The sequence below is a fragment of the Lytechinus variegatus genome, chromosome 8 (assembly GCF_018143015.1).
Source record: "Lytechinus variegatus isolate NC3 chromosome 8, Lvar_3.0, whole genome shotgun sequence".
Classification (NCBI taxonomy): domain Eukaryota; kingdom Metazoa; phylum Echinodermata; class Echinoidea; order Temnopleuroida; family Toxopneustidae; genus Lytechinus; species Lytechinus variegatus.
Window position 1 is genome coordinate 11,906,245 of NC_054747.1, and position 19,699 is coordinate 11,925,943.

General features: G+C 37.6%; 1 protein-coding gene across 1 annotated transcript; it reads right to left on the reverse strand.

Annotated features, from left to right (window-relative positions):
* Positions 1-5,702: 5,702 nt before the first annotated feature.
* Positions 5,703-7,601, reverse strand: LOC121420655 (tigger transposable element-derived protein 4-like). Its single transcript, XM_041615319.1, has 2 exons — positions 7,094-7,601; positions 5,703-7,003 (listed from the first exon to the last, which is right to left on the reverse strand). The coding sequence occupies exons 1-2, from the start codon at positions 7,599-7,601 to the stop codon at positions 6,012-6,014; spliced, it is 1,500 nt and encodes a 499-aa protein (XP_041471253.1). The 3' UTR covers positions 5,703-6,011.
* Between the last annotated feature and the right edge of the window lie 12,098 nt (positions 7,602-19,699).

A 19,699-nucleotide genomic window follows, 5' to 3' on the forward strand; every position in this document is an offset into this window, starting at 1 on the left:
AAATAACTGCTTTTGAACACCTTTCTTTTCCATAAACAAATCATTGTGATGGATTTTGAGAGCTTCATTTAAGACATGCAACATGTGATTGCGCAGTGACTTATACCTATTCTAATCGCTCACCGTCCTAGATTTTAACCAACGCTTTTCAGCTTTCCTTTTCTGTATTTTTGCAATCCTTGCATTATCAGTGAACCAAGGTACTTGAGTTTGCATAACAACTTTTTTAGTTAAAACAGGTGCATGTTTATCTAAGATACTATTTAGTGTTACATCAAACGATGAGACCACTTCCTCAAGATCACAAGGTGTATGTTTGCAAAGATCACTACCGGCTATATCAAACCTCATCGCATCAATGTCAATTACTCCAAGCCTACGGAATGACATTACTTTCGAAGGCAGTTGAGGTTTGTATGAGTTAAGAGTGCACATAACAGGAATATGATCACACAGAACAGAACTATGTGGCCAGGGTTTGCCAACTATAATTTCATCTGACTGTCGATGAATCATCAGGTCAAGGGTATGGCCATGAATATGTGTACTAAAATTGACCAAATGTGTGCAAAAAAGAGACTCGAGCAGAACCGAAAAAGCTCTTGCCCCTGCCTTGACAGTATCCACACGGATATTATAATCCCCAACAATTAGCAATGGGAGATTAGACAACAAATGACATTGGATGTAATCTTTAAAATCAGATATGAATGATGAAACAGTTACAGGATGACATTCTGAGTATGGCGGTCTGTAAATATTAATCAATTGCATATTAAATGACTGATATAAGACAAAATATTCAGCGAACTCGAAAGAGTTCTTCTCCAGCAGCTGCCATACGGACATCAATTGTCTCTCTAAACACAAGGCCAGTCCCGCCGCCACGGCGACCACTTCGTGGATGATGAACAAATTGATACCCATTGGGAGTAAGTTCATGCAGAACTGCTGAGTCATTTCTATTAAGCCAAGTTTCTGTAATGGCAACCAAGTCTACTTTGCTGTCACAGATGAAATCGTGAATAAGGACAGTCTTATTACGAATAGACTGTACGTTTACAGAAGACAGCTGAAGATACGAAGATGATGATGACTATCCTGGCTGCTTAATATCACGTCTTTCTACGGCCTCCTCGAGTTCCTCAACGTGTATTACCCCTTTGAATACCATATGAGTGAATGAGGTTACAAATGTCCAATGGGAGATTCCTCTTCGAATTAGTAGAGACATAACTTTAAATGGAGTTAAGGATTATAATGTACTTTTACCAAGTAGAACTTGTTATACACATAGCACTATAATATCAACTGATAACAGTGGCCTAAATCCGTCCGAGAAGTGGGGGTTATAGCAATGTATTGATATGAAAATTTAAAATTTGGTGACATCTGAAATACGAGGTAGATGGTAAGCGTTTTACATGATATCACCATCTTTCACTTATGTCTATTGGTATTTTTTTCCAATGACCAAACTGTAACTACAAAGCAGGGGCGAATCCAGCCTTCGCCAACAGGGGGGGGGGGGGGGGGCGGCGGATTTTTTTCAGCCTCCCTTTCCCTGATTGGCAAGTGAGGTGGATATGGATCACAGTTAAAAAGGGAGCTGATATGTTGCATTATTATAACTTTGAGTTTTGACATAGGGACATTCAAATAATTTTTCTTTCACTTACCCTAATTTTACGTTACTAGGAATGGATATGTTCGCTGTTAATATGCAAAGAACATCTGAATCAATTGCCATGGCAACCAAATATCATCTTGAAAAAAATAAACATCGTTGACATGATAATAGACAGGTGGAAAATGCTATAAAAATTATCCTAAAGTTTGTCCAAGTCATTTAATTTTGAACAAAGATTTCAGTGTTTCACATTAGTTCATTAGAATGATAAAAATTGTGGTTGCATTGGTTATGCTTAATTGTAATCATGGTAATGATAAATATCAATGTTGAATATGGCCCGTTGCCATGGCACCATCTCTTTTTCTCAAAAAAAGTACCATATTTGATGGAAAAACAATTCAGACTCTGAACTTTTTTCATAAATTTCCCCTAATTTTAGGGTGCAAAATCCATAAATATTTTACCTGATAATATTCAAATAACATACTAAGCCAATGCCATGTCAGCCAAACAACATCTAATTTCATTGGCTTTAATCTGGTTTCTATTTAGTGGTTAGTGATAGCAGGTGTACATTAGTCCTGGTCTAAAATTATTCCTGGTTTAACTCAGCCTCCTCTAAACTTTACCTCTGGTCTAAGTGTAGTTTAATTATTTTGTTCTGTTTTTCGACAACTTCAGACCAAACGTGAATCAGAACTATGTTTCTTTGCCCGTTTTTATTGAATTGAGGACTGTAAAGACCGATTTTGTCCACTGAAGTCGTCATTGTGTTGCTCCACTCCAGTCAGTGAGTGAGTCGCTGCCCAAATAATATAAGTAGAGAATCTAATCAAGAACGTGAAAATCAAAAGCAGCAATTAAGAAGTAAGAGTTTTTATATTGCTTTATTAAAAGCGTGGTTAAAGACGGATATCTATTTGGACTTGGTTACTAATGATACAAGCCAGGTTAGCATACTGAGACAAGGTGTATGGAATAACAAATGCATATTGATAAATAACAAGTCAATGTACTGCAATGCCCTTCATGAAGCAGGGCTATCTAATATTTATCAATTATTTAACAGTGATGGAAATTTTTTACATTTTGAGTATTGGAATGGAAAAGGTGTGAAAAATAATTATTTTCTACAATACATGGCAATAATCGAGTCAGTGAAGAAAGAATGGAAATGTGAATTCCATCCCCTAATATTACAAATGTTTTGGGATAAAAATAATGAATATCAGTTACAACAAGAAAAAGTGACTTCTGCATTATGTAATGTGAAATCCAAAGCAATTTACAAGAACCTGTTATCTGGGTTGATAACCAGACCAGTTATTGAACAATTATTTTCTACAACCTTTAATATTCAAGATGATGACTGTTCTCAAATCTACACCCTTCCGTTCAAGTGCACAATAGAAGCAAAAATTAGAGTTTTTCAATTCAAATTAATTCATAATATACTGTATACTAATCATAGATTGTTTAAGATGAAAGTGGTCGACTCAGAAACTTGCACGTTCTGTCACTCAAATTTAGAGACACCTGTTCATTTGTTTTATGACTGATGTTATTTATAATCTTCGACGGGAATTTATCTATAAAATTGGCAAGAGCTTTAATACTAAGTTTGAAGATTTTACTAAGAAAAGAATGATATTTGGATTCATTATGGACTGGAAAGGCCCCCACAAAATGCTACTAAACCATTTGGTACTAATGTTCAAAAGATATGTTTACGTAGAAAAGTGTAAAAACACACAACCATGTATAAGAGGGCTAATATCTTTTATTTCTAATATTAAACTGATTGAACTTAACATTGCAAAACAGAGGCATATTGAAGGATTGCACTATAAAAAATGGACCCCTGTTGAAAAAATCTTTTGATTATACCATTGATATACAGATAATGTTATTTGTTACCCACTTTTCATGTACAACTGTGATGTATGTTTTTGTATCGTTTTGTTTGTGAGTGTATCTTATACCATTGTAAATGTGATTGATATTATGATTATTGTTGTACATACCGATTGTTTGATCAATAAAAAGTTTAAAAGAAAAAAAAATAAGAAGTAACATTTAATAAATACAAGACTAAATATAATCTCACATGAAAATAAAAAGAGAAAAAAGAGATGGTAGGAACGGGGAAGGAATACGATAATAAAAAAGAAATCCCGAACCCCCCCCCAAAAAAAAAAATCAACGGGTTTCGAACCTGGATCCCCGCACTCATAAAAAAACCTACGTGCGTACAGATTTGTCCATAGACCGTGTCTCTATCTCTGCCGGGTTCATAATGATATATAAACAAAGTGCGTTCGCTGCTGTTGCCTCGCAATGCTTCGGCAATCCAACTGCAATTCCAATCATTTTGCGATGGATATTGCCGTGTTTTTTGTGGTCCTGAACTTGCTATGTAATTAAATTTCATAATTTTTATTCAGTCGTGAAGACGAATGTCTATGCACTCATAAAAAAACATTGATAATAATATCAATGTGGTGCAAGCATGATTTCTAAGTGAAAATATGCTTTGTTTATTCACGTATATTTCTTGAAAACAAATAATATTTTCTAAGCTAATAATACCCAAAAATATGTTAAATGTGCATTTCATTTTACTGTTCAGAAAATTCAAACTTTATGTAGGTCGACATTTTTTTCTAACTTTCAATAAGGAAAAACTTTTGTAACTTTTGGGACTAGCCTTGGGTCTAAATTAGGCCTAATGTTAGATCTAGCCTTGGCCCAATATCTACAGCTGAAATCAATCTGTTCGGTCTTTGGAGGGAATTGAACATTGTTTTGACTGTTTTTTTTTTTACTTTTTGATCTAGAATCTCCAAAACAGGCCTAGATCTAGAATTAAGACTAAATAACTTAGACTAAAAGTTATAACCTAACTAGAATCTCTTTATCAATCTAGGTCTAGAAGATCTACTTGTAATAAATCTAGGTCTAGTTCTAAATGTAGTGTAGATCTACTCATCTAGGGTCTAGGCCTAAAAAGAATTAGGCTAGGGATCTAGATTATTTTTAGTAGATCTGAATCTAGGGACTGTATCTAAACTAACTTGAACTAGGCCTGCAGCTACATGTAATTTTCTATGTAGTCAAACAAAGTTATCATTGACAATTGTCTAAATATTATTTTGGCGTAGAATCTAGCAGTATACCTAAAGGTTTAGTGGACTTTGTCTCTGGCCTACATACCCAGACCTGCTGCTAGATGCATTGCCTTAGCTACTCTAATTTGGTTTATAAGGTAGCGTTTGAGACATGCCCAGCCCTGTGACAGGCTAGTATTAAGAGAGTTCAATCTAGATGACCTACATTTAGATTTTCCTTTTCTCTGATCTACCGTTTATACGTTTTGACTAGATTGAGATCTAATCATGTCAAATGATTAAAATACAGATCTTGCAAAGTTAGGCATGTTACAATCGACAATGTCGCAGCGATGTATAATATCGCAATTGTGACATTATGCGTTGACTGTGTCATTATGCGTAGGATGATTTTGGTACAATGTCACAGACAACGCATAATGTTGCATCGGTGCTTTATTGAGGAATCGGGTAGCATATAAGATGCAAGACATGTTTTTACTCTGTAATTTGTTCAAACTCTGTCATCTAAACGTTTATGAGAGCAGTTTTGATGGGACAGGCGTGGATGCAGGGGTGGGGAGTATCGAATTCATTATGATGAAAATTGGTCACTTAAAAAAATACATACATACATATATATATATATATATATATATATATATATATATATATATATATATATATATATATATATATATATTATCTTTGTTCAGCAAAATAGCTGTGACCAGTGACAACCAGTCTCATTCTTAAGAGTTCGAGGCTCGATTCCCGGCACGGCTCTTGTACAAGACTTCTTATTCTGAGAGTAAACAAAAATCTCCGTTTGGTCATTGAGAAGTAACGACTCCCTCAAGTGACCACTTTCCATCCCACTCAAACCTGTCTATAGCGGCCACCGAAGGGAAACGGCAAAAGTGGCCGTAAAGTGTACGTACATACAGTATGTGTTGTTATTGAGTGCTAATTATTTTAACATTGCCTATACATGTACTTGTACCATTTCAAACCATCAATGTTAATTAAATGTGCTTTGTAAGCCAATAAAAGCAAACTGATTTGAAGATCTAAAAGAATTATTTAGTGTATGTGAGATTCAGCTACGCAGGCCCGGCCCAACGCATTACCGACACCACGACGGGGACGTATCTCACTTAGTGTCATGTGGGCTCTGAAAAGAGCCGTTTGGGTAATGGTTGGCCCTGAAAAGGGCCGTTTGGGTAATGATTGGCCCTGAAAAGGGCCATTTGGTTTGCAACTAAAGAGCTTCAAGTCTTCTTAAAAAAGTCGAACATTGTAGTCTGCCTAGCAACTTGCTTCTGACGAAGATGTTCGGATTCAACCGAGTCCTGAAGGTCAGAGCATTTCTGCGGAATGTCCTTGAATCCTTTGGCAACAGCAAAAGCCCTAATCTTGGCAAGTCTACTGCTAACCTCGAGAAGATTTCTTAGTTCGGGATCAGGTTGACTGGCTTGTGGCTCATCATCATCATCATTCTCATCGCTATCATCTCCATTGGACTCCAATCTCCGCTGAAAATCCTCTATGGTGGATGCCTGCTCAGGATCTGTAGTAAGAAGTCCTACATCTATCTCAGCCAACTCTTCCAAAGACACCTGAAACTCCCTCTGGCACACAGCGTCTAGTCCATCCCCTGACACTTCAGATGACTCCACCTCTTTCTCAGCTTCGAGGTTCTGAGTGCCAATACCACAGTTCCGAAAACACTTCTGGATGGTCTCATCAGTGGTGTCCCTCCAAGATTTGTCAATCCACTGGATAGCCTGAAGCACATCAGTTTTCTTCATCAGTTCAGGAGCTGTCAGGCCAGGTTCTCTCTCCATCCGATTGATGATCCCCCTCAGCTGGCGCTTACGGAACTTAAGTTTCACTGCCTGAATGATGCCCTGGTCCATTGGCTGAGTGATTGACGTGGTGTTTGGTGGCAGGAAGACCAACTTGATGTTCGATAGCTGAAGGTAGGGGTGGCAAGGCGCGTTGTCGAGAAGCATGATGATCTTTCTACGTTGACGCTGCATCTTCTTGTTGAGCTTCTTCATGTAGAGTTCGAATAGGTTACTGGTCATCCAGGCCTTCTTGTTTGCATGGTAATCAACAGGGAGGTCCTTCCTTTCAAGCCTCCCGAAGCAGCGTGGTTTGATGGCCTTCCCTATGATCATCGGTTGCTCTTTCTCTCCGAGGGCATTCGCACACAGCATCAGAGTTATGCACTCCTTAGAACGCTTCCCGCCAGAGCAATCTGTTCCCTTAAAGTGGAGAGTGGAATCGATGGAAGCTTTGAAGAAGAGTCCAGTCTCATCCATGTTGTAGAAGTCACGTAGAGAGTAACCATCGCACAATTTGGGTAGCCTCTGCTTCCAGTCATCAACCGCAGCTGTCTCTACCCCACCACTCTCTCCAATCATCTTTCCAAAGACGATATTGTGCCGGCGACGGAGCGCTTCCAACCAGCCATTGGATGCCTTGAAGTCCTCGAGCTGTAACTCTACTGCAATTTGTCTTGCTTTCTCTTGGAGAAGAGATCCACTCACAGGAAGAAGGCGTGTCGTCGAGTCTTTAAACCACTCATAAAGGATGGCATTGAGTTCATCATTCGCCGTCTTCCGAAGCTTTCGCTTTCGATCAAGAGGCATGTTGCTCTCATATTCGATCCATTCTCTCTTCCGCTTGATAATGTTCACAATCCATGTCTTCCCACATCGATGGCCTTGGATTGACAGTTTTTCTGCAATGGAACGGGCGCGGTATTTCTGCATTTCATACATCTTGGTGAATTCCATCTTTTTCTCTAGGTAGAGTGGATTTCGCCCTCCATACGACTGTGTGTTAGGAGCCATGAGTTTAGAGCTTGGAAGACTTGGCAAGGTTGAACGTGGCTGCGATGAATGAGTTTGACTATCCGAAGATGCGATGTGAAGGCGGCGATAATGACGTAGCAGACGAAGGAGCAGACAATCGGTGGTGCGAGCTGATTCGTTGAAAGTGAGAACACTACGCTTCAATAACCACAAATCTTTTCAGAAGAAACGTACCGACTTTCCTGTTGCCAGACATTTCTGCCTTCCTGGACATTGGTTAGCGGATGTGAAAGTGTGCATATTTGGGGGAGGATACAAATCAGTGGAGAGAAGAACCGCTGAACTACGAATAATTGTTAAATGTAGGAGCTTTGAGGGTGATGATATGAACCGAGATCTAGGATTCCTAAGCGGATATTCATTCTTTCGTTAGTTTCGTTATTTTCGAAAAAAAAATACTTTGACAAGCGCCACGATGTTTGATATCGTATCACACATGAATTTCTCTTATTGCTAAAAATACCTTTCCGTACTTAATAATTTTCGAGAGAACCATTTTCTCCTTACCAATTTGATCTTCGTTCTATCATCTCATCGCTTAAATCTCTTATTGTTACGTAACAAGAAATGTTATTGCGCAATATTTACTGTTACGTAACAATTTGATAATTACAAGCAAACATTTCTGAACATATCAGAAACTTGAATCTAAATCACAAAGAAAGAAATAGTGAAACAATCATTCAATCGCCAACAAGTAATCCAGTTTTAAACAGACCAATTGACAGAGATGAGGTAATCACTCAGTTGAAAAAATACAAAACCGGTAAGGCGCATGGTGAAGATTTGCTACCGAATCAATTTTTTGAAGAATTCAACTAATTCACTGCTTCATTTTATTCTTGAATTATTTAATGCTGTGTTTGAAAGTGGTATTGTACCAACAAATTGGACTATTGGTTTAATACGGCCAATATACAAAAAGAAGGGGAAACCGGATGATCCAAACAATTATAGAGGTATCACTTTATTGAGCTGTCTGGGTAAACTATTCACAGCTTTTTTAAATCATCGATTGAATTCATATTTTGAAGACTGTGAAAAGATTGGAAATGAACAAGCTGGGTTTAGGAATAATCATTCAACGCTAGATCACATTTTTACTTTACATTCGTTACTTGAATTATACCTGTTTGGCAGAGAAAGGGTATATTGTGCGTTCATCGATTATCGTAAGGCGTTTGATATTGTTGATAGGACATCACTTTGGAACAACTAACTTTCAAGTGATATAAATGGAAACTTTTTCAAAGTGGTTAAAAATATGTACACACAAGCTAAATCGTGTGTTATCAAAGATGGTGAAAAATCAAGCCTATTCGACTGTAATATCGGAGTACGTCAAGGAGAAAATTTATCACCATTATTATTTGCTATGTTCATAAATGATTTTAAAGAATATATCAGTGAACGTTATGATGGTCTTGATGTCTTACCTGAGAAGCTTCAGTCATCATTACTAGATCATGGAATTGATGTGTACATGAAGTTATTTACATTACTATATGCAGATGATACCATTGTCCTTGCTCAATCTGAACAAGAACTTCAATGTGCGCTCAATGCAGTATCAGATTATTGTAAAAGATGGTATTTAAATGTGAATATAGACAAGACGAAAATTGTTATATTCTCCCGTGGCAAAGTGAGGAAAACTGGTTCATTTACATTTAATAACCACGCTCTTGAAGTAGTAGATTACTATGTATATCTTGGAATTACCTTCAATTACAATAATTCATTTCATTTCAGAAAGCTCAAGCTAAACAACTGAATCAAGCAAGAAGAGCAATGTATAGCATGTTGAATAAGATTTATCATCTTGATTTACCAGTGGATATCCAAACTGAGTTATTTGATCAACTTGTTTTACCGATACTCCTCTATGGGTCAGAAATATGGGGTTTTGATGTGATTAGAGATTTAGAAGTGTTACACATGAAACTTTGCAAGCATATTCTTAAAGTTAATAAATCAACGGCAAACTGCATGGTTTTAGGCGAACTTGGAAGATTCAAATTATATAAATATATTGAGAATAGAATGATAAACTTTTGGTGTGGATTAGCTCACAGTAGTAAAAAAAAATGTCTGGTATGATTTATGAGATTGTAAAGATACTTTCTGATCAAGGTATATATCAGACAAGCTGGTTAACAAAGATAAAGCAAACTCTTGATAGATTGGGTATGACGAATTTATTTGACATTACTGATTCCTCGAGCAGAAATTGGGTAAAGCAAGCTGTAGATCTACGAGTAAAGGACTCACAGTTTCAAAATTGGTTAACGTTCATAAAGGAAAACTCTCAGTGTATTAACTACAGAATATTCAAAGAAAATCTTCGTCTGGAAAGTTACCTCATTAATATGAATAAAAAAGATAGAATCACTTTTTGTTGATTTCGTTGTGGAAATCATCGACTTCCTATTACCTCAGGAAGAAATGAAAACCGTCAAAGAAACATGAGGCTCTGTACATTATGCAACCTTCAATAAATTGGTGATAAATTTCACTATATATTCGTTTGTCCTTCGTTTGCTAAATAAAGAAAGTTTCAACTTAAAACATATTACACTGACCGAATACACTCAAAATGAATCAGCTATTTAGCTGTGAAAAACCAGAAATCCGTTCCAACCTTGTAAAATTTTGCAAGAAAATTATGCTTCGTTTCTAATTAAGTTATGCTCTAAATTCAATATTTTGAGCTGTAATTGAAAAGTGGTATAACAGCCAATCATATGCTGATGCCATTACTTGCCTTATATTAAACAAATGTTTATGCTAATTATAATGTTAATAACCTGGGTTTTTAATCTTTAATTTATCCATTATCTCATCTGTAGGCCTTATCAAATTTTCTAAACTCTGACACGCTCGAAATATAAAATTTTGAGCTTTTTTAAAGGCTGTGGTTTAATATCCAACGATGCGATAATGTTACTATATGATTTATTTTTTTGTAATCATATGTAAACTTTGATTATATTTTTGAAGCTTCAAGGTAATATTTTAAATGTAATCATGAAATTATTTTTAATGCTAACATTTTTTTTCTAAATTTACTCTAAATGAGTTGTAAATTACTTGATGAAATACTATTTAAGATTTTGTACATTTATATGATTGTTTATCCAATACCCACTCTATGAGTGACATGGGAATAAATGTCATTGCCATTGTCACTATATTTGTTTCTGTGAAGGGCGCGCATCCTCAGCCAGTCATCATAGCAACATCTGTCTGAGGATGCGCTCTCTGATTGATACCACACATTGTATATACTCCTGAAGAAGACGGAGGACCGTCGAAAATTCGAGTAAACAATTATAACTCTATTGGCAATGAAAGCATTATCTTCAGCATATTTTGTTAACTACAGAAGCCAATACGTGAAACTTTAAGACATTATATATATATATATATATATATATATATATATATATATATATATGTGTGTGTGCCAAAAATTTGTGCGTCGGCGTCATAATGTAATAAACAAGTTTTTTTTTATACACAAATGCAGTGGGGAGAAATAACTTTCAAAAGTTTTGGTCGTAATTTCATCATTTTGGTAATGATACAACGCACGATGAATAAAATGCCAAACAACTTAAGCCCCTTTTACACCTTCACGGAAGCAACACGGATCATCCCGGATTGTCAATCCGGGGTCATCCGTGTACAGTCCGGGACTACCGTGTACACTCCGGCTACTCATCCGGCGCCATCCTTGATGTACCGGCATGTCCGGGAGAAAAATTGAACATGTTCAATTTTTCATCCCGGAGTACACGGACTGATAATCATCCGTGTTCATCCTTGTAGCCTCCTTGTACATCCGTGTAGCTACCGAATGCATCCAGGAGGCTCCTTGTAAGAACCGGGTGATCCTTGTTGATACCGGCTTTATCCGGGGTCAAGTGTTTGTATTGTTTGCGTACATGAACAATAATCCGTATTGCATAACCAAACACGAGCATGCTCCAGATGCTGCAAAAAGGGACGAAACTTCATTCTAGCAAGATGCCGGCGACAAGAAGTGGTAAGGTCCGTGTAAAGACCCAGTAACATCCGTGATCATCCGGGTATTCCGTGTTGGCTCCGGGAGCATATCAAACAGGATCCCTAATGCCACATTGCCTTTCCTTGTAGACTCCGTACTTTTCCGTACATATCCGTGTTAATAACCAGTTAACTCCGTACTCACTCCGGGAATGCTAGGAAAATACAAATTTGGCACCCCGGATCATCACGGACTGAGATCCGTGATGATCCGTGTTGCATCCGTGAAGGTGTAAAAGGGGCTTTAAAGCCCCTCTTACACCTTCACGGATGCAACACGGATCATGGATCTCAGTCCGTGATGATCCGGGGTGTCAAATTTGTATTTTCCTAGCATTCCCGGAGTGAGTACGGAGTTAACTGGTTATTAACACGGATATGTACGGAAAAGTACGGATTCTACAAGGAAAGGCAATGTAGCATTAGGGATCCTGTTTGATATGCTCACGGAGCCAACACGGAATACCCGGATGATCACGGATGTAGCTGGGTTTTTACACAGACCTTACCACTTCTTGTCGCCGGCATCTTGCTAGAATGAAGTTTCGTCCCTTTTTGCAGCATCTGGAGCATGCTCGAGCTTTTTTATGAATACGGACTATTGTTCATGTACGCAAACAATACAAACACTTGACCCCGGATAAAGCCGGTATCAACAAGGATCGCCCGGTTCTTACAAGGAGCCTCCGGATGCATTCGGTAGCTACACGGATGTACAAGGAGGCTACAAGAATGAACACGGATGATTATCAGTCCGTGTACTCCGGGATGAAAAATTGAACATGTTCAATTTTTCTCCCGGACATGCCGGTACATCAAGGATGGCGCCGGATGAGTAGCCGGAGTGTACACGGTAGTCCCGGACTGTACACGGATGACCCCGGATTGACAATCCGGGATGATCCATGTTGCTTCCGTGAAGGTGTAAAAGGGGCTTTAACGCTAAATGTGCATCACGAAGGTATTGTGATGTAAAGTAATGTCCAGGTAACTATTATGACGTAGAGTTGAAATGGCAAAAAAGTCTAGAAAGATAGAAACGGAGGAAGGTTACTGGGGAAAGTGCGGAAAGACACATCCATTTCTTCAAGGCGGGGGGGGGGGTCCCAAGATTGTAGATCAGCCTCTCTGATTTGACTTTACGATCCGCCTCACCAGTCAGTCGGCAAGCTCTCAAAAAGTAGCTTCTTTTATCCAAGTGATATTCATGACAAGAGGGTTTTTTGCATTGCTAATGAGCTTGGTCATTTGGTGAGGACAAAAACACCTCTTTTTATTTGGCCGTTGCTGCTCTAAATATTAAACAAATTTCATGTTTTTGGTATCTTTATAAAGAAAATAAATCATTTTTCAGTTCATCCGTTTGGATTTTAAAAGGATTGTGTAATATAGGTGATTTTGTTTATCTAAAACACGAAAGAAAACAACTATTTTTTATGCCAAAATAATTGCTGTTTTATCACTTGTTTTCTGCTTGAGACCAATTAATCTTTTACATTATAAAAATGAAGATCTAAGCTTTAATATGATATAATTTATATTAGAAGAGGTATTTTAGATGGGTCACAGCCAGGTTTTCATAGGCCTTGTACATTTACCAGCTCCAAAAAAGGGAATTCTGCGCTCTGGTTGGTCATAGGTACTAAGCACCCACGCAAATTCCAATGTTCCCCATACTGAGCCTTTTCAAGGACACACCACGTGGTAATCTATTCAAATTACCTGCGCCTGTTGTTTTGAACACATTATTCAGCCAATCAGAACTTTCTTTATGCTGCTCAGAAATTTCAGATATCTCGTATAGCATCTTGATGTAAAAAGCCAGCTGCTGACTGATCTAAAAGATGCCACATATCAAAAGTGACATGGTAAGAAAGTATAGAGTTTGAGCTTTCTGATATAAATAATGTTTGTGCCTAAAACACAAAATATTACACAATTTGCAAGTGAAAACAGAGGAATTAAATTCTTTTTAGGCATCTTTTCAGTTCGAAAATTTACTTATCAAAATATTCCATTCAAAATAAATGATAATATAAAAGAATAACATTTACCCTTTCCTATGGTAAAAAATGATCAATTTTACTCAAGAAGGAAGTGTTAACATTCTTTGAGAAAGAAAGTATTACAATTAACGAGATTTTGCAGGGACATAAATTTGAGGATTTGGATAAATCTTGCTCATTTACTCATTAACAAGGGTACTTGCAGACTGACTGTCACGGTCACAAGTAAACCGTTGATTGAATGTCCAGGTTGGTTGAAATGCGATGCTATCGGAAGACCAGTCGTGTTAAGTCAAAAGGACGCAGAAGCTCATTTACCCTGTCTGCTAGACGTCGGTTAGTTTATCTCTTAGTGCAACGAGAACATGGTATAGCATAGAAGATGTATCCGTCGGTGCACGTGTAGGAGGCCTTGACAAGCCATGTTGTTCTGGGTCCTCGGATGACATATCCTCTCATGACGGAGGAGCAAGTATTGCACCTGAGTCTGCCGCTTTGACATGTGCCAGGTGCATCAACGGATTGACTTGGCGGCAATTTTAAACGAATGAGATGAGCATGCAACGACCGGACTTTCCTGTAAGCCAGAAAAACTGGTTACACGCAGAAGAGGAGAGGAACATCTTGTTTTTTATGATAAGAGAAGGCAGTATCGCCGTGTCTCGGGCCTTTGCTCAAGGTGTCACTCTGGACGACATTGGGAAGGCAGCTTTTTGGCTTTCTTCCAATTCTTTCACGTCTTTCCATTTGAAAGGCATCCCTTTTGGCGAGGAGCGCTATGCCTCGTCTGCACCGAACGCCACGGCCTCTGCTTCGACATCTTCCTAGAATTTGATTTCTTGTTGACATGCCTCCCTCTTATCCGTGCTAAAAGTATATGGATACATCACGACTATTGATGTACATTATTTACATACCCGCTTTTCTTTTTTACGATATAATCGGCTGTATAGTCTTCTACCACTCCTTTCGTCGCCACGCCTTGCGTGGCAACATGACAACGTTCCGAGTGCTGAAAAGAGGCTAGTTTGTGCGTGAGCTTGTTTGGGATTGACTCTAACGGAAGTGCAAGGTGATTAGTTCACCGGGAGGTTGCGCTATCGCGCTAAAAAATTGTGTGCTATATTTGGAGAGCAATTCATTAAACATAATGGCAAAGATAGATGGATACATGATACATGTAAATCCGATTATATCATAAATAAGAAAATCATATGTTGTTGAAAGGTGAGGAAAAAAAAGATGAGTTGCTTTGTAATAATAAATGATAATATGCAGCATTTATTTAGGGCTTAACCCTAAAAAGACTGGGGGGGGGGGGCTTTTAGGCCCCTCCCTGAACATAAATCGCGATAGTTTTTTTGCGCATGAAGCGTTCGCGCCGCCATTTCATGACTTTTTTTTCTTGAGTTTTGCACAACTTTTGATACCAAATTTCTACACCCCATGCTGCGGTTGCGGAGTTACGTAACATTTTCGTATCACATGTCACGTAAGAAATTGAAATTTGTATTCGTTGGTGTGTAAAGTGTATTGTATTTGAATGAATGTTATACACATTGTTTTCTAACTACATTTTTATTTGTTTTTTTTTCTATATTATGTCACTTGTGAATTCAAGTAGCAGTTGTAGGATATGAAAATAATGAAAAACATTGCATAAAAAATAAAGAAATACATAAGAAATGCAAAATATAGAAATACATAAGAAATTAAAATGAAAGAAAAGTAGTGCAAAATCCCAGAATCGCTTGCACAATTATATTCTTAGGTGCATGAAACACTGAATAGACAAGTAATGTCACACTTTAGTTGATTATGCTATAATTGATATTGAATAAGTTATATATTACACAAACCCAAAATATATCTAGAATACTCAAGAATTTGCAATATGCAATATCTAATGTCCTAAAGTTTTTTTGATAAAAAATTACATATTCACATAATTAATTATGAATATAATTTGCATAAATTACGTGATATCTCTTATGCTTTGTTTTCACCAGCTAGTGTACATGTAACACATCACTTGTTTATCTTCCAAGATTGCTTTGGCTCATCGTAAGAGAGTGTAATGCAATAAAACATGCCAAATGTTGTATTTCTCTACATAACGCGTGCAGAGTACTTATTTGCATATTTAGTAATTACTAATTTTCATAAGCATATCTAATAATTCAAGCACGAAATAACACGATTCCGTGACAAACAACCTCTTCTTACAGCTGAAAACCTTGAAACGGGAATTTGTGGACCGCAATAGGTACCAAAGTATGAAAAAATCATTTTTTAGATAAAAACTTGCATATTCGCATAATTAATTATGCATATCTTAACAAATACAATGAAAATCAGTATTTTGACTATGTTTTCTTTTAGAGGACTTGACAAAGGATGTGTGTGCCAAATTTGGTTGCGATCAGACGACCAACGGCCGAGAACTTAAGGCCCCCCCCCCCCCCAGTTTTTCTAGCCTCCAAAATAGCCCAGTCTTTTTAGGGTTAATATGTTTCTAAGCCATGCATACTACTACCCCTGTTTTAGCACGGTAAAGTAGTTCATTTCTACCAGGGGCGGTATTCTGAAAGCTCAATAAGCGGTCAATTAGCGCTCAATTAGCATTATGGTATTCTGAAAAGTCACTCAAGTGCCCCTTTCCTTATTTGGCAGGGTTGCGTTGCGCACACTTAAAATAGTATGCGTTATGATCGCGCGAAGACTTAATTGAGTAGTTACGAGACGTTGGGTATTCTGAAAAGTCTCATAGAGCTCAATTAGCGATCTTTCCAGTGGGGAAAGATAATGGTGATAAGAGGTCCATTAAGTCTCATCATATCTTGCTGAACATGCTAAATGTGGGTTTCATTTCTTATAAATATCATCAATTCGGTTTGATACTGCGACCAAAATTAGGAGGAAGGAAGAGAATAAAGGAGAGAGGTATAAAAAGGGAATAGAATAAAGGGGGGAAAGGTGGTATATAGAAACAAGTAAAATAAGGAATAGGGACTATATTTGGTAATAAAGAAATTAGAAAAGAGGGAAAAGGGAGACAAAAATTGTGTACTTATAGGGAAATATGACTATTATTTTCTATATTATCTTTTATTATAAGCATAATTAACTATTTTGTTTTTGCACATTATTTTCACAATAATTAGATCGCCGAATCAAGGTGCAAGATGCAGCAATGTTCCCTTTTTTTAATTATGCTTTTTAGATTTCAAAACAAGTTGTATTAAAATCAGCTTTTTGTTGGAGAAGATTTCTCCTATCAATGAAGAGTATGTAGCTTTCAAAATAAGTAGGAATTAAGTTGAAGGAGAACACCCCCCCCCACCATGGCCCCGAGACAGAGGCAAATAAAATATTGTAAAAAAAGAAAACATCAAAATAAAAGAAAGCTACAAATGGATTCAAATAGGGGGATGTGAAAATCAGAACGCGTTCGGAAAAAAGAGAAAAGCACAAAGGTACAATAAATGAGAGAGAAATTTAAAAAAAAAAGTAAAATTCAACAACATAACGAACCTCTAATCTCCACTGCAAATGCTTTCAGCATTATTTTTCAGCAAAAATTCTTTGTATCAAGATTGTGTTGCAGTGCACCTGCAGCAGCCGGGCGCTGCGCTGCAAGCCTGCAAAGTGAAGAGATACTGCGCGCTAGGAGATAATTTTACGTTGTAAGAGCGCATTTGATTGGCTAATTCGGCTCAGTAGGAGAGTGGCCTGAAGGGAGTTGATTGAGCGCTAATAGAGTTTTCGAATTTGGAGAATTTAAGTGGAAACTTACGAGACTTTTCAGAATACCCCCCAGGTACCCATTTACTCCACCTGAACATGCTGAATGGAGAAAGGCAAATGTTAATAAAAGCCTTGTCAATGGACGCGAGCGTCATGGGTGTATTCGAATACCGGACCTTTTGGCAGGGAGGCTAATCCACTGAGCCGCAACACCTCACTACATTTCTTTCAAAAGGTATCTGGATCACCGGAGAAAGGAAACTTTCAAGTTCGGAAGTTAGAAGTACCGATAATTGTATAGGTACATTTTATTCAATCTGCATAATCAGAAAAAGAAATGAAAACATCATAAGTTTGCTGCAAAACACACTTATTTTGACAAAAAGCATTATATGACTCACTTTGTTTACGACTAGAGTACTTGAATCTAATTATCGTTCAACATTCATGCCTTGATCTTTATGACAACTATTTTATGTATTTAAACTGAATAATGTTTATATGTAACACCTTATCATAAATCCTTACTATGTTGTCATTTAGAAATAAATTTGTTTAAACTGAAATCAAGTCTTCCTTGACTAATTATTTGTGTAAAGAAACTATTTTTTCCTAAATATCAAATTTAAACATTCTTCAAAATAATTTACCGCTGATGACTCGTATAATTATTCATGAGTCTGTGAACAGTAAAAATATGGCTTATTTTATGTAAATTATCACCTTATACATTTTGCTTTCAAAAATATTAAAATCCGTTCTCAATAGTCCTTAATGGTTTTGTCTTTATCAAATCATATAATATGAGAGCTGATAAGCTACAAATAAAATCACCCTCATTCTTTGCAAAAATTAAATAAAATACCAACAACATCACCACCATCATGGTTTATGAATGAATGCAAAATTGTTGATATATTCATTCCTCGCTTTAAGCTAAACGTCAATTTCTCGTGATAGGTCAACATTTCTTTATCTAATGCAAAAAATGGCTACATTACAATTGCACTGAACTTCCTAAAGATGACTTTAAAATCTCTCCAAGCCTGAATATGTATTCTTGTGTGCCCTTGCCGTGACCTAATCTAGAAATCCCCCACGTCGGAGGCCTCTGGGCCCCCCAATATGGCATTAAATAAATTGAATTGATGTGCATGTCACCATCTACCTATTTCAGACTCCATGAAATGTAACCTTTGTGACACATGGTATTACGGAGCTTGCCTCCCTCCATCCTTCATCTTTTGACACTCTTTGTGAATGCCCTTGCTGCTACTACTCAGATGTTACTGACTCCAACCCACCCTCCCGCTTTGGGTCTACTTCTATATCTACTCAGAACCAGTCCATGAGACAGCATCCAAAGGCCACTCAAACTACACTCAGCATTATCCCGCAAGATCTGAAAATCTCGAGGGCATCTCAAACCAGTCTCCCTACTAAACAGCATACCCAACTCTATCCACTAAACCCCTCTAAACACGATGCTGCTTGTGACCCTCCCAAGGATATGTTACCAATTCCATTTGCTTGCAAATGTGCCAGCCTCTCCAAGAAACTAAGGGACACCAAGGATAAACTCGATAACATCGTCTGATGGAAAGATGTCCTCCTTGTGCAGTATGAACAAGTGATATCCAACTTTCAACAAGCCAGGTACAAAATTGAGTCTCTCAAAAAGCTCTGTTCAGCAGATTCCAATCACAAGAGGGAGGCACAAACAACAATAGCAGTCCTAACTTCAGAGCTCAATATGAAGGAAAAAGAAATCGTGTCGCTCTTATCCTCAAATAATCATTTTGCTGCTATCTGCCTGAACCATGACATTGATGAGAATGAACTTCCGTATCCTCTAGAGGACAAGCGAGGACATAGCAAGGTGAACAAGGTGCCAATGGCACATCATATCTCCCTCCTTATTCTCACCTGGAAACTTCCACCACTCACAAACTTTCTGTTGCACACCAAGGAACCCTTGTCTCCACATCGAATCGCTTCAGCATTCTTTCAGACCATGCTTCCTTTGCTGGGACAGAGGAGGAACATGGCAATTCTGCTAAGCCTCATCCTGCATCTAATAACTCACAACACATATAGAAAGTCTGGTCACGTGTCAGCTGAGACACACAGACAGAAGGATGATTCTGACTACTTCAAGATCCTAACCGTGGAAGCTATTAGAAGCCAGCTGACTATCCTTTTCAAAGGATAGCTTTCCAAAGCCACCCTAAGCCATTGAACTCTAAAGATTCTTCT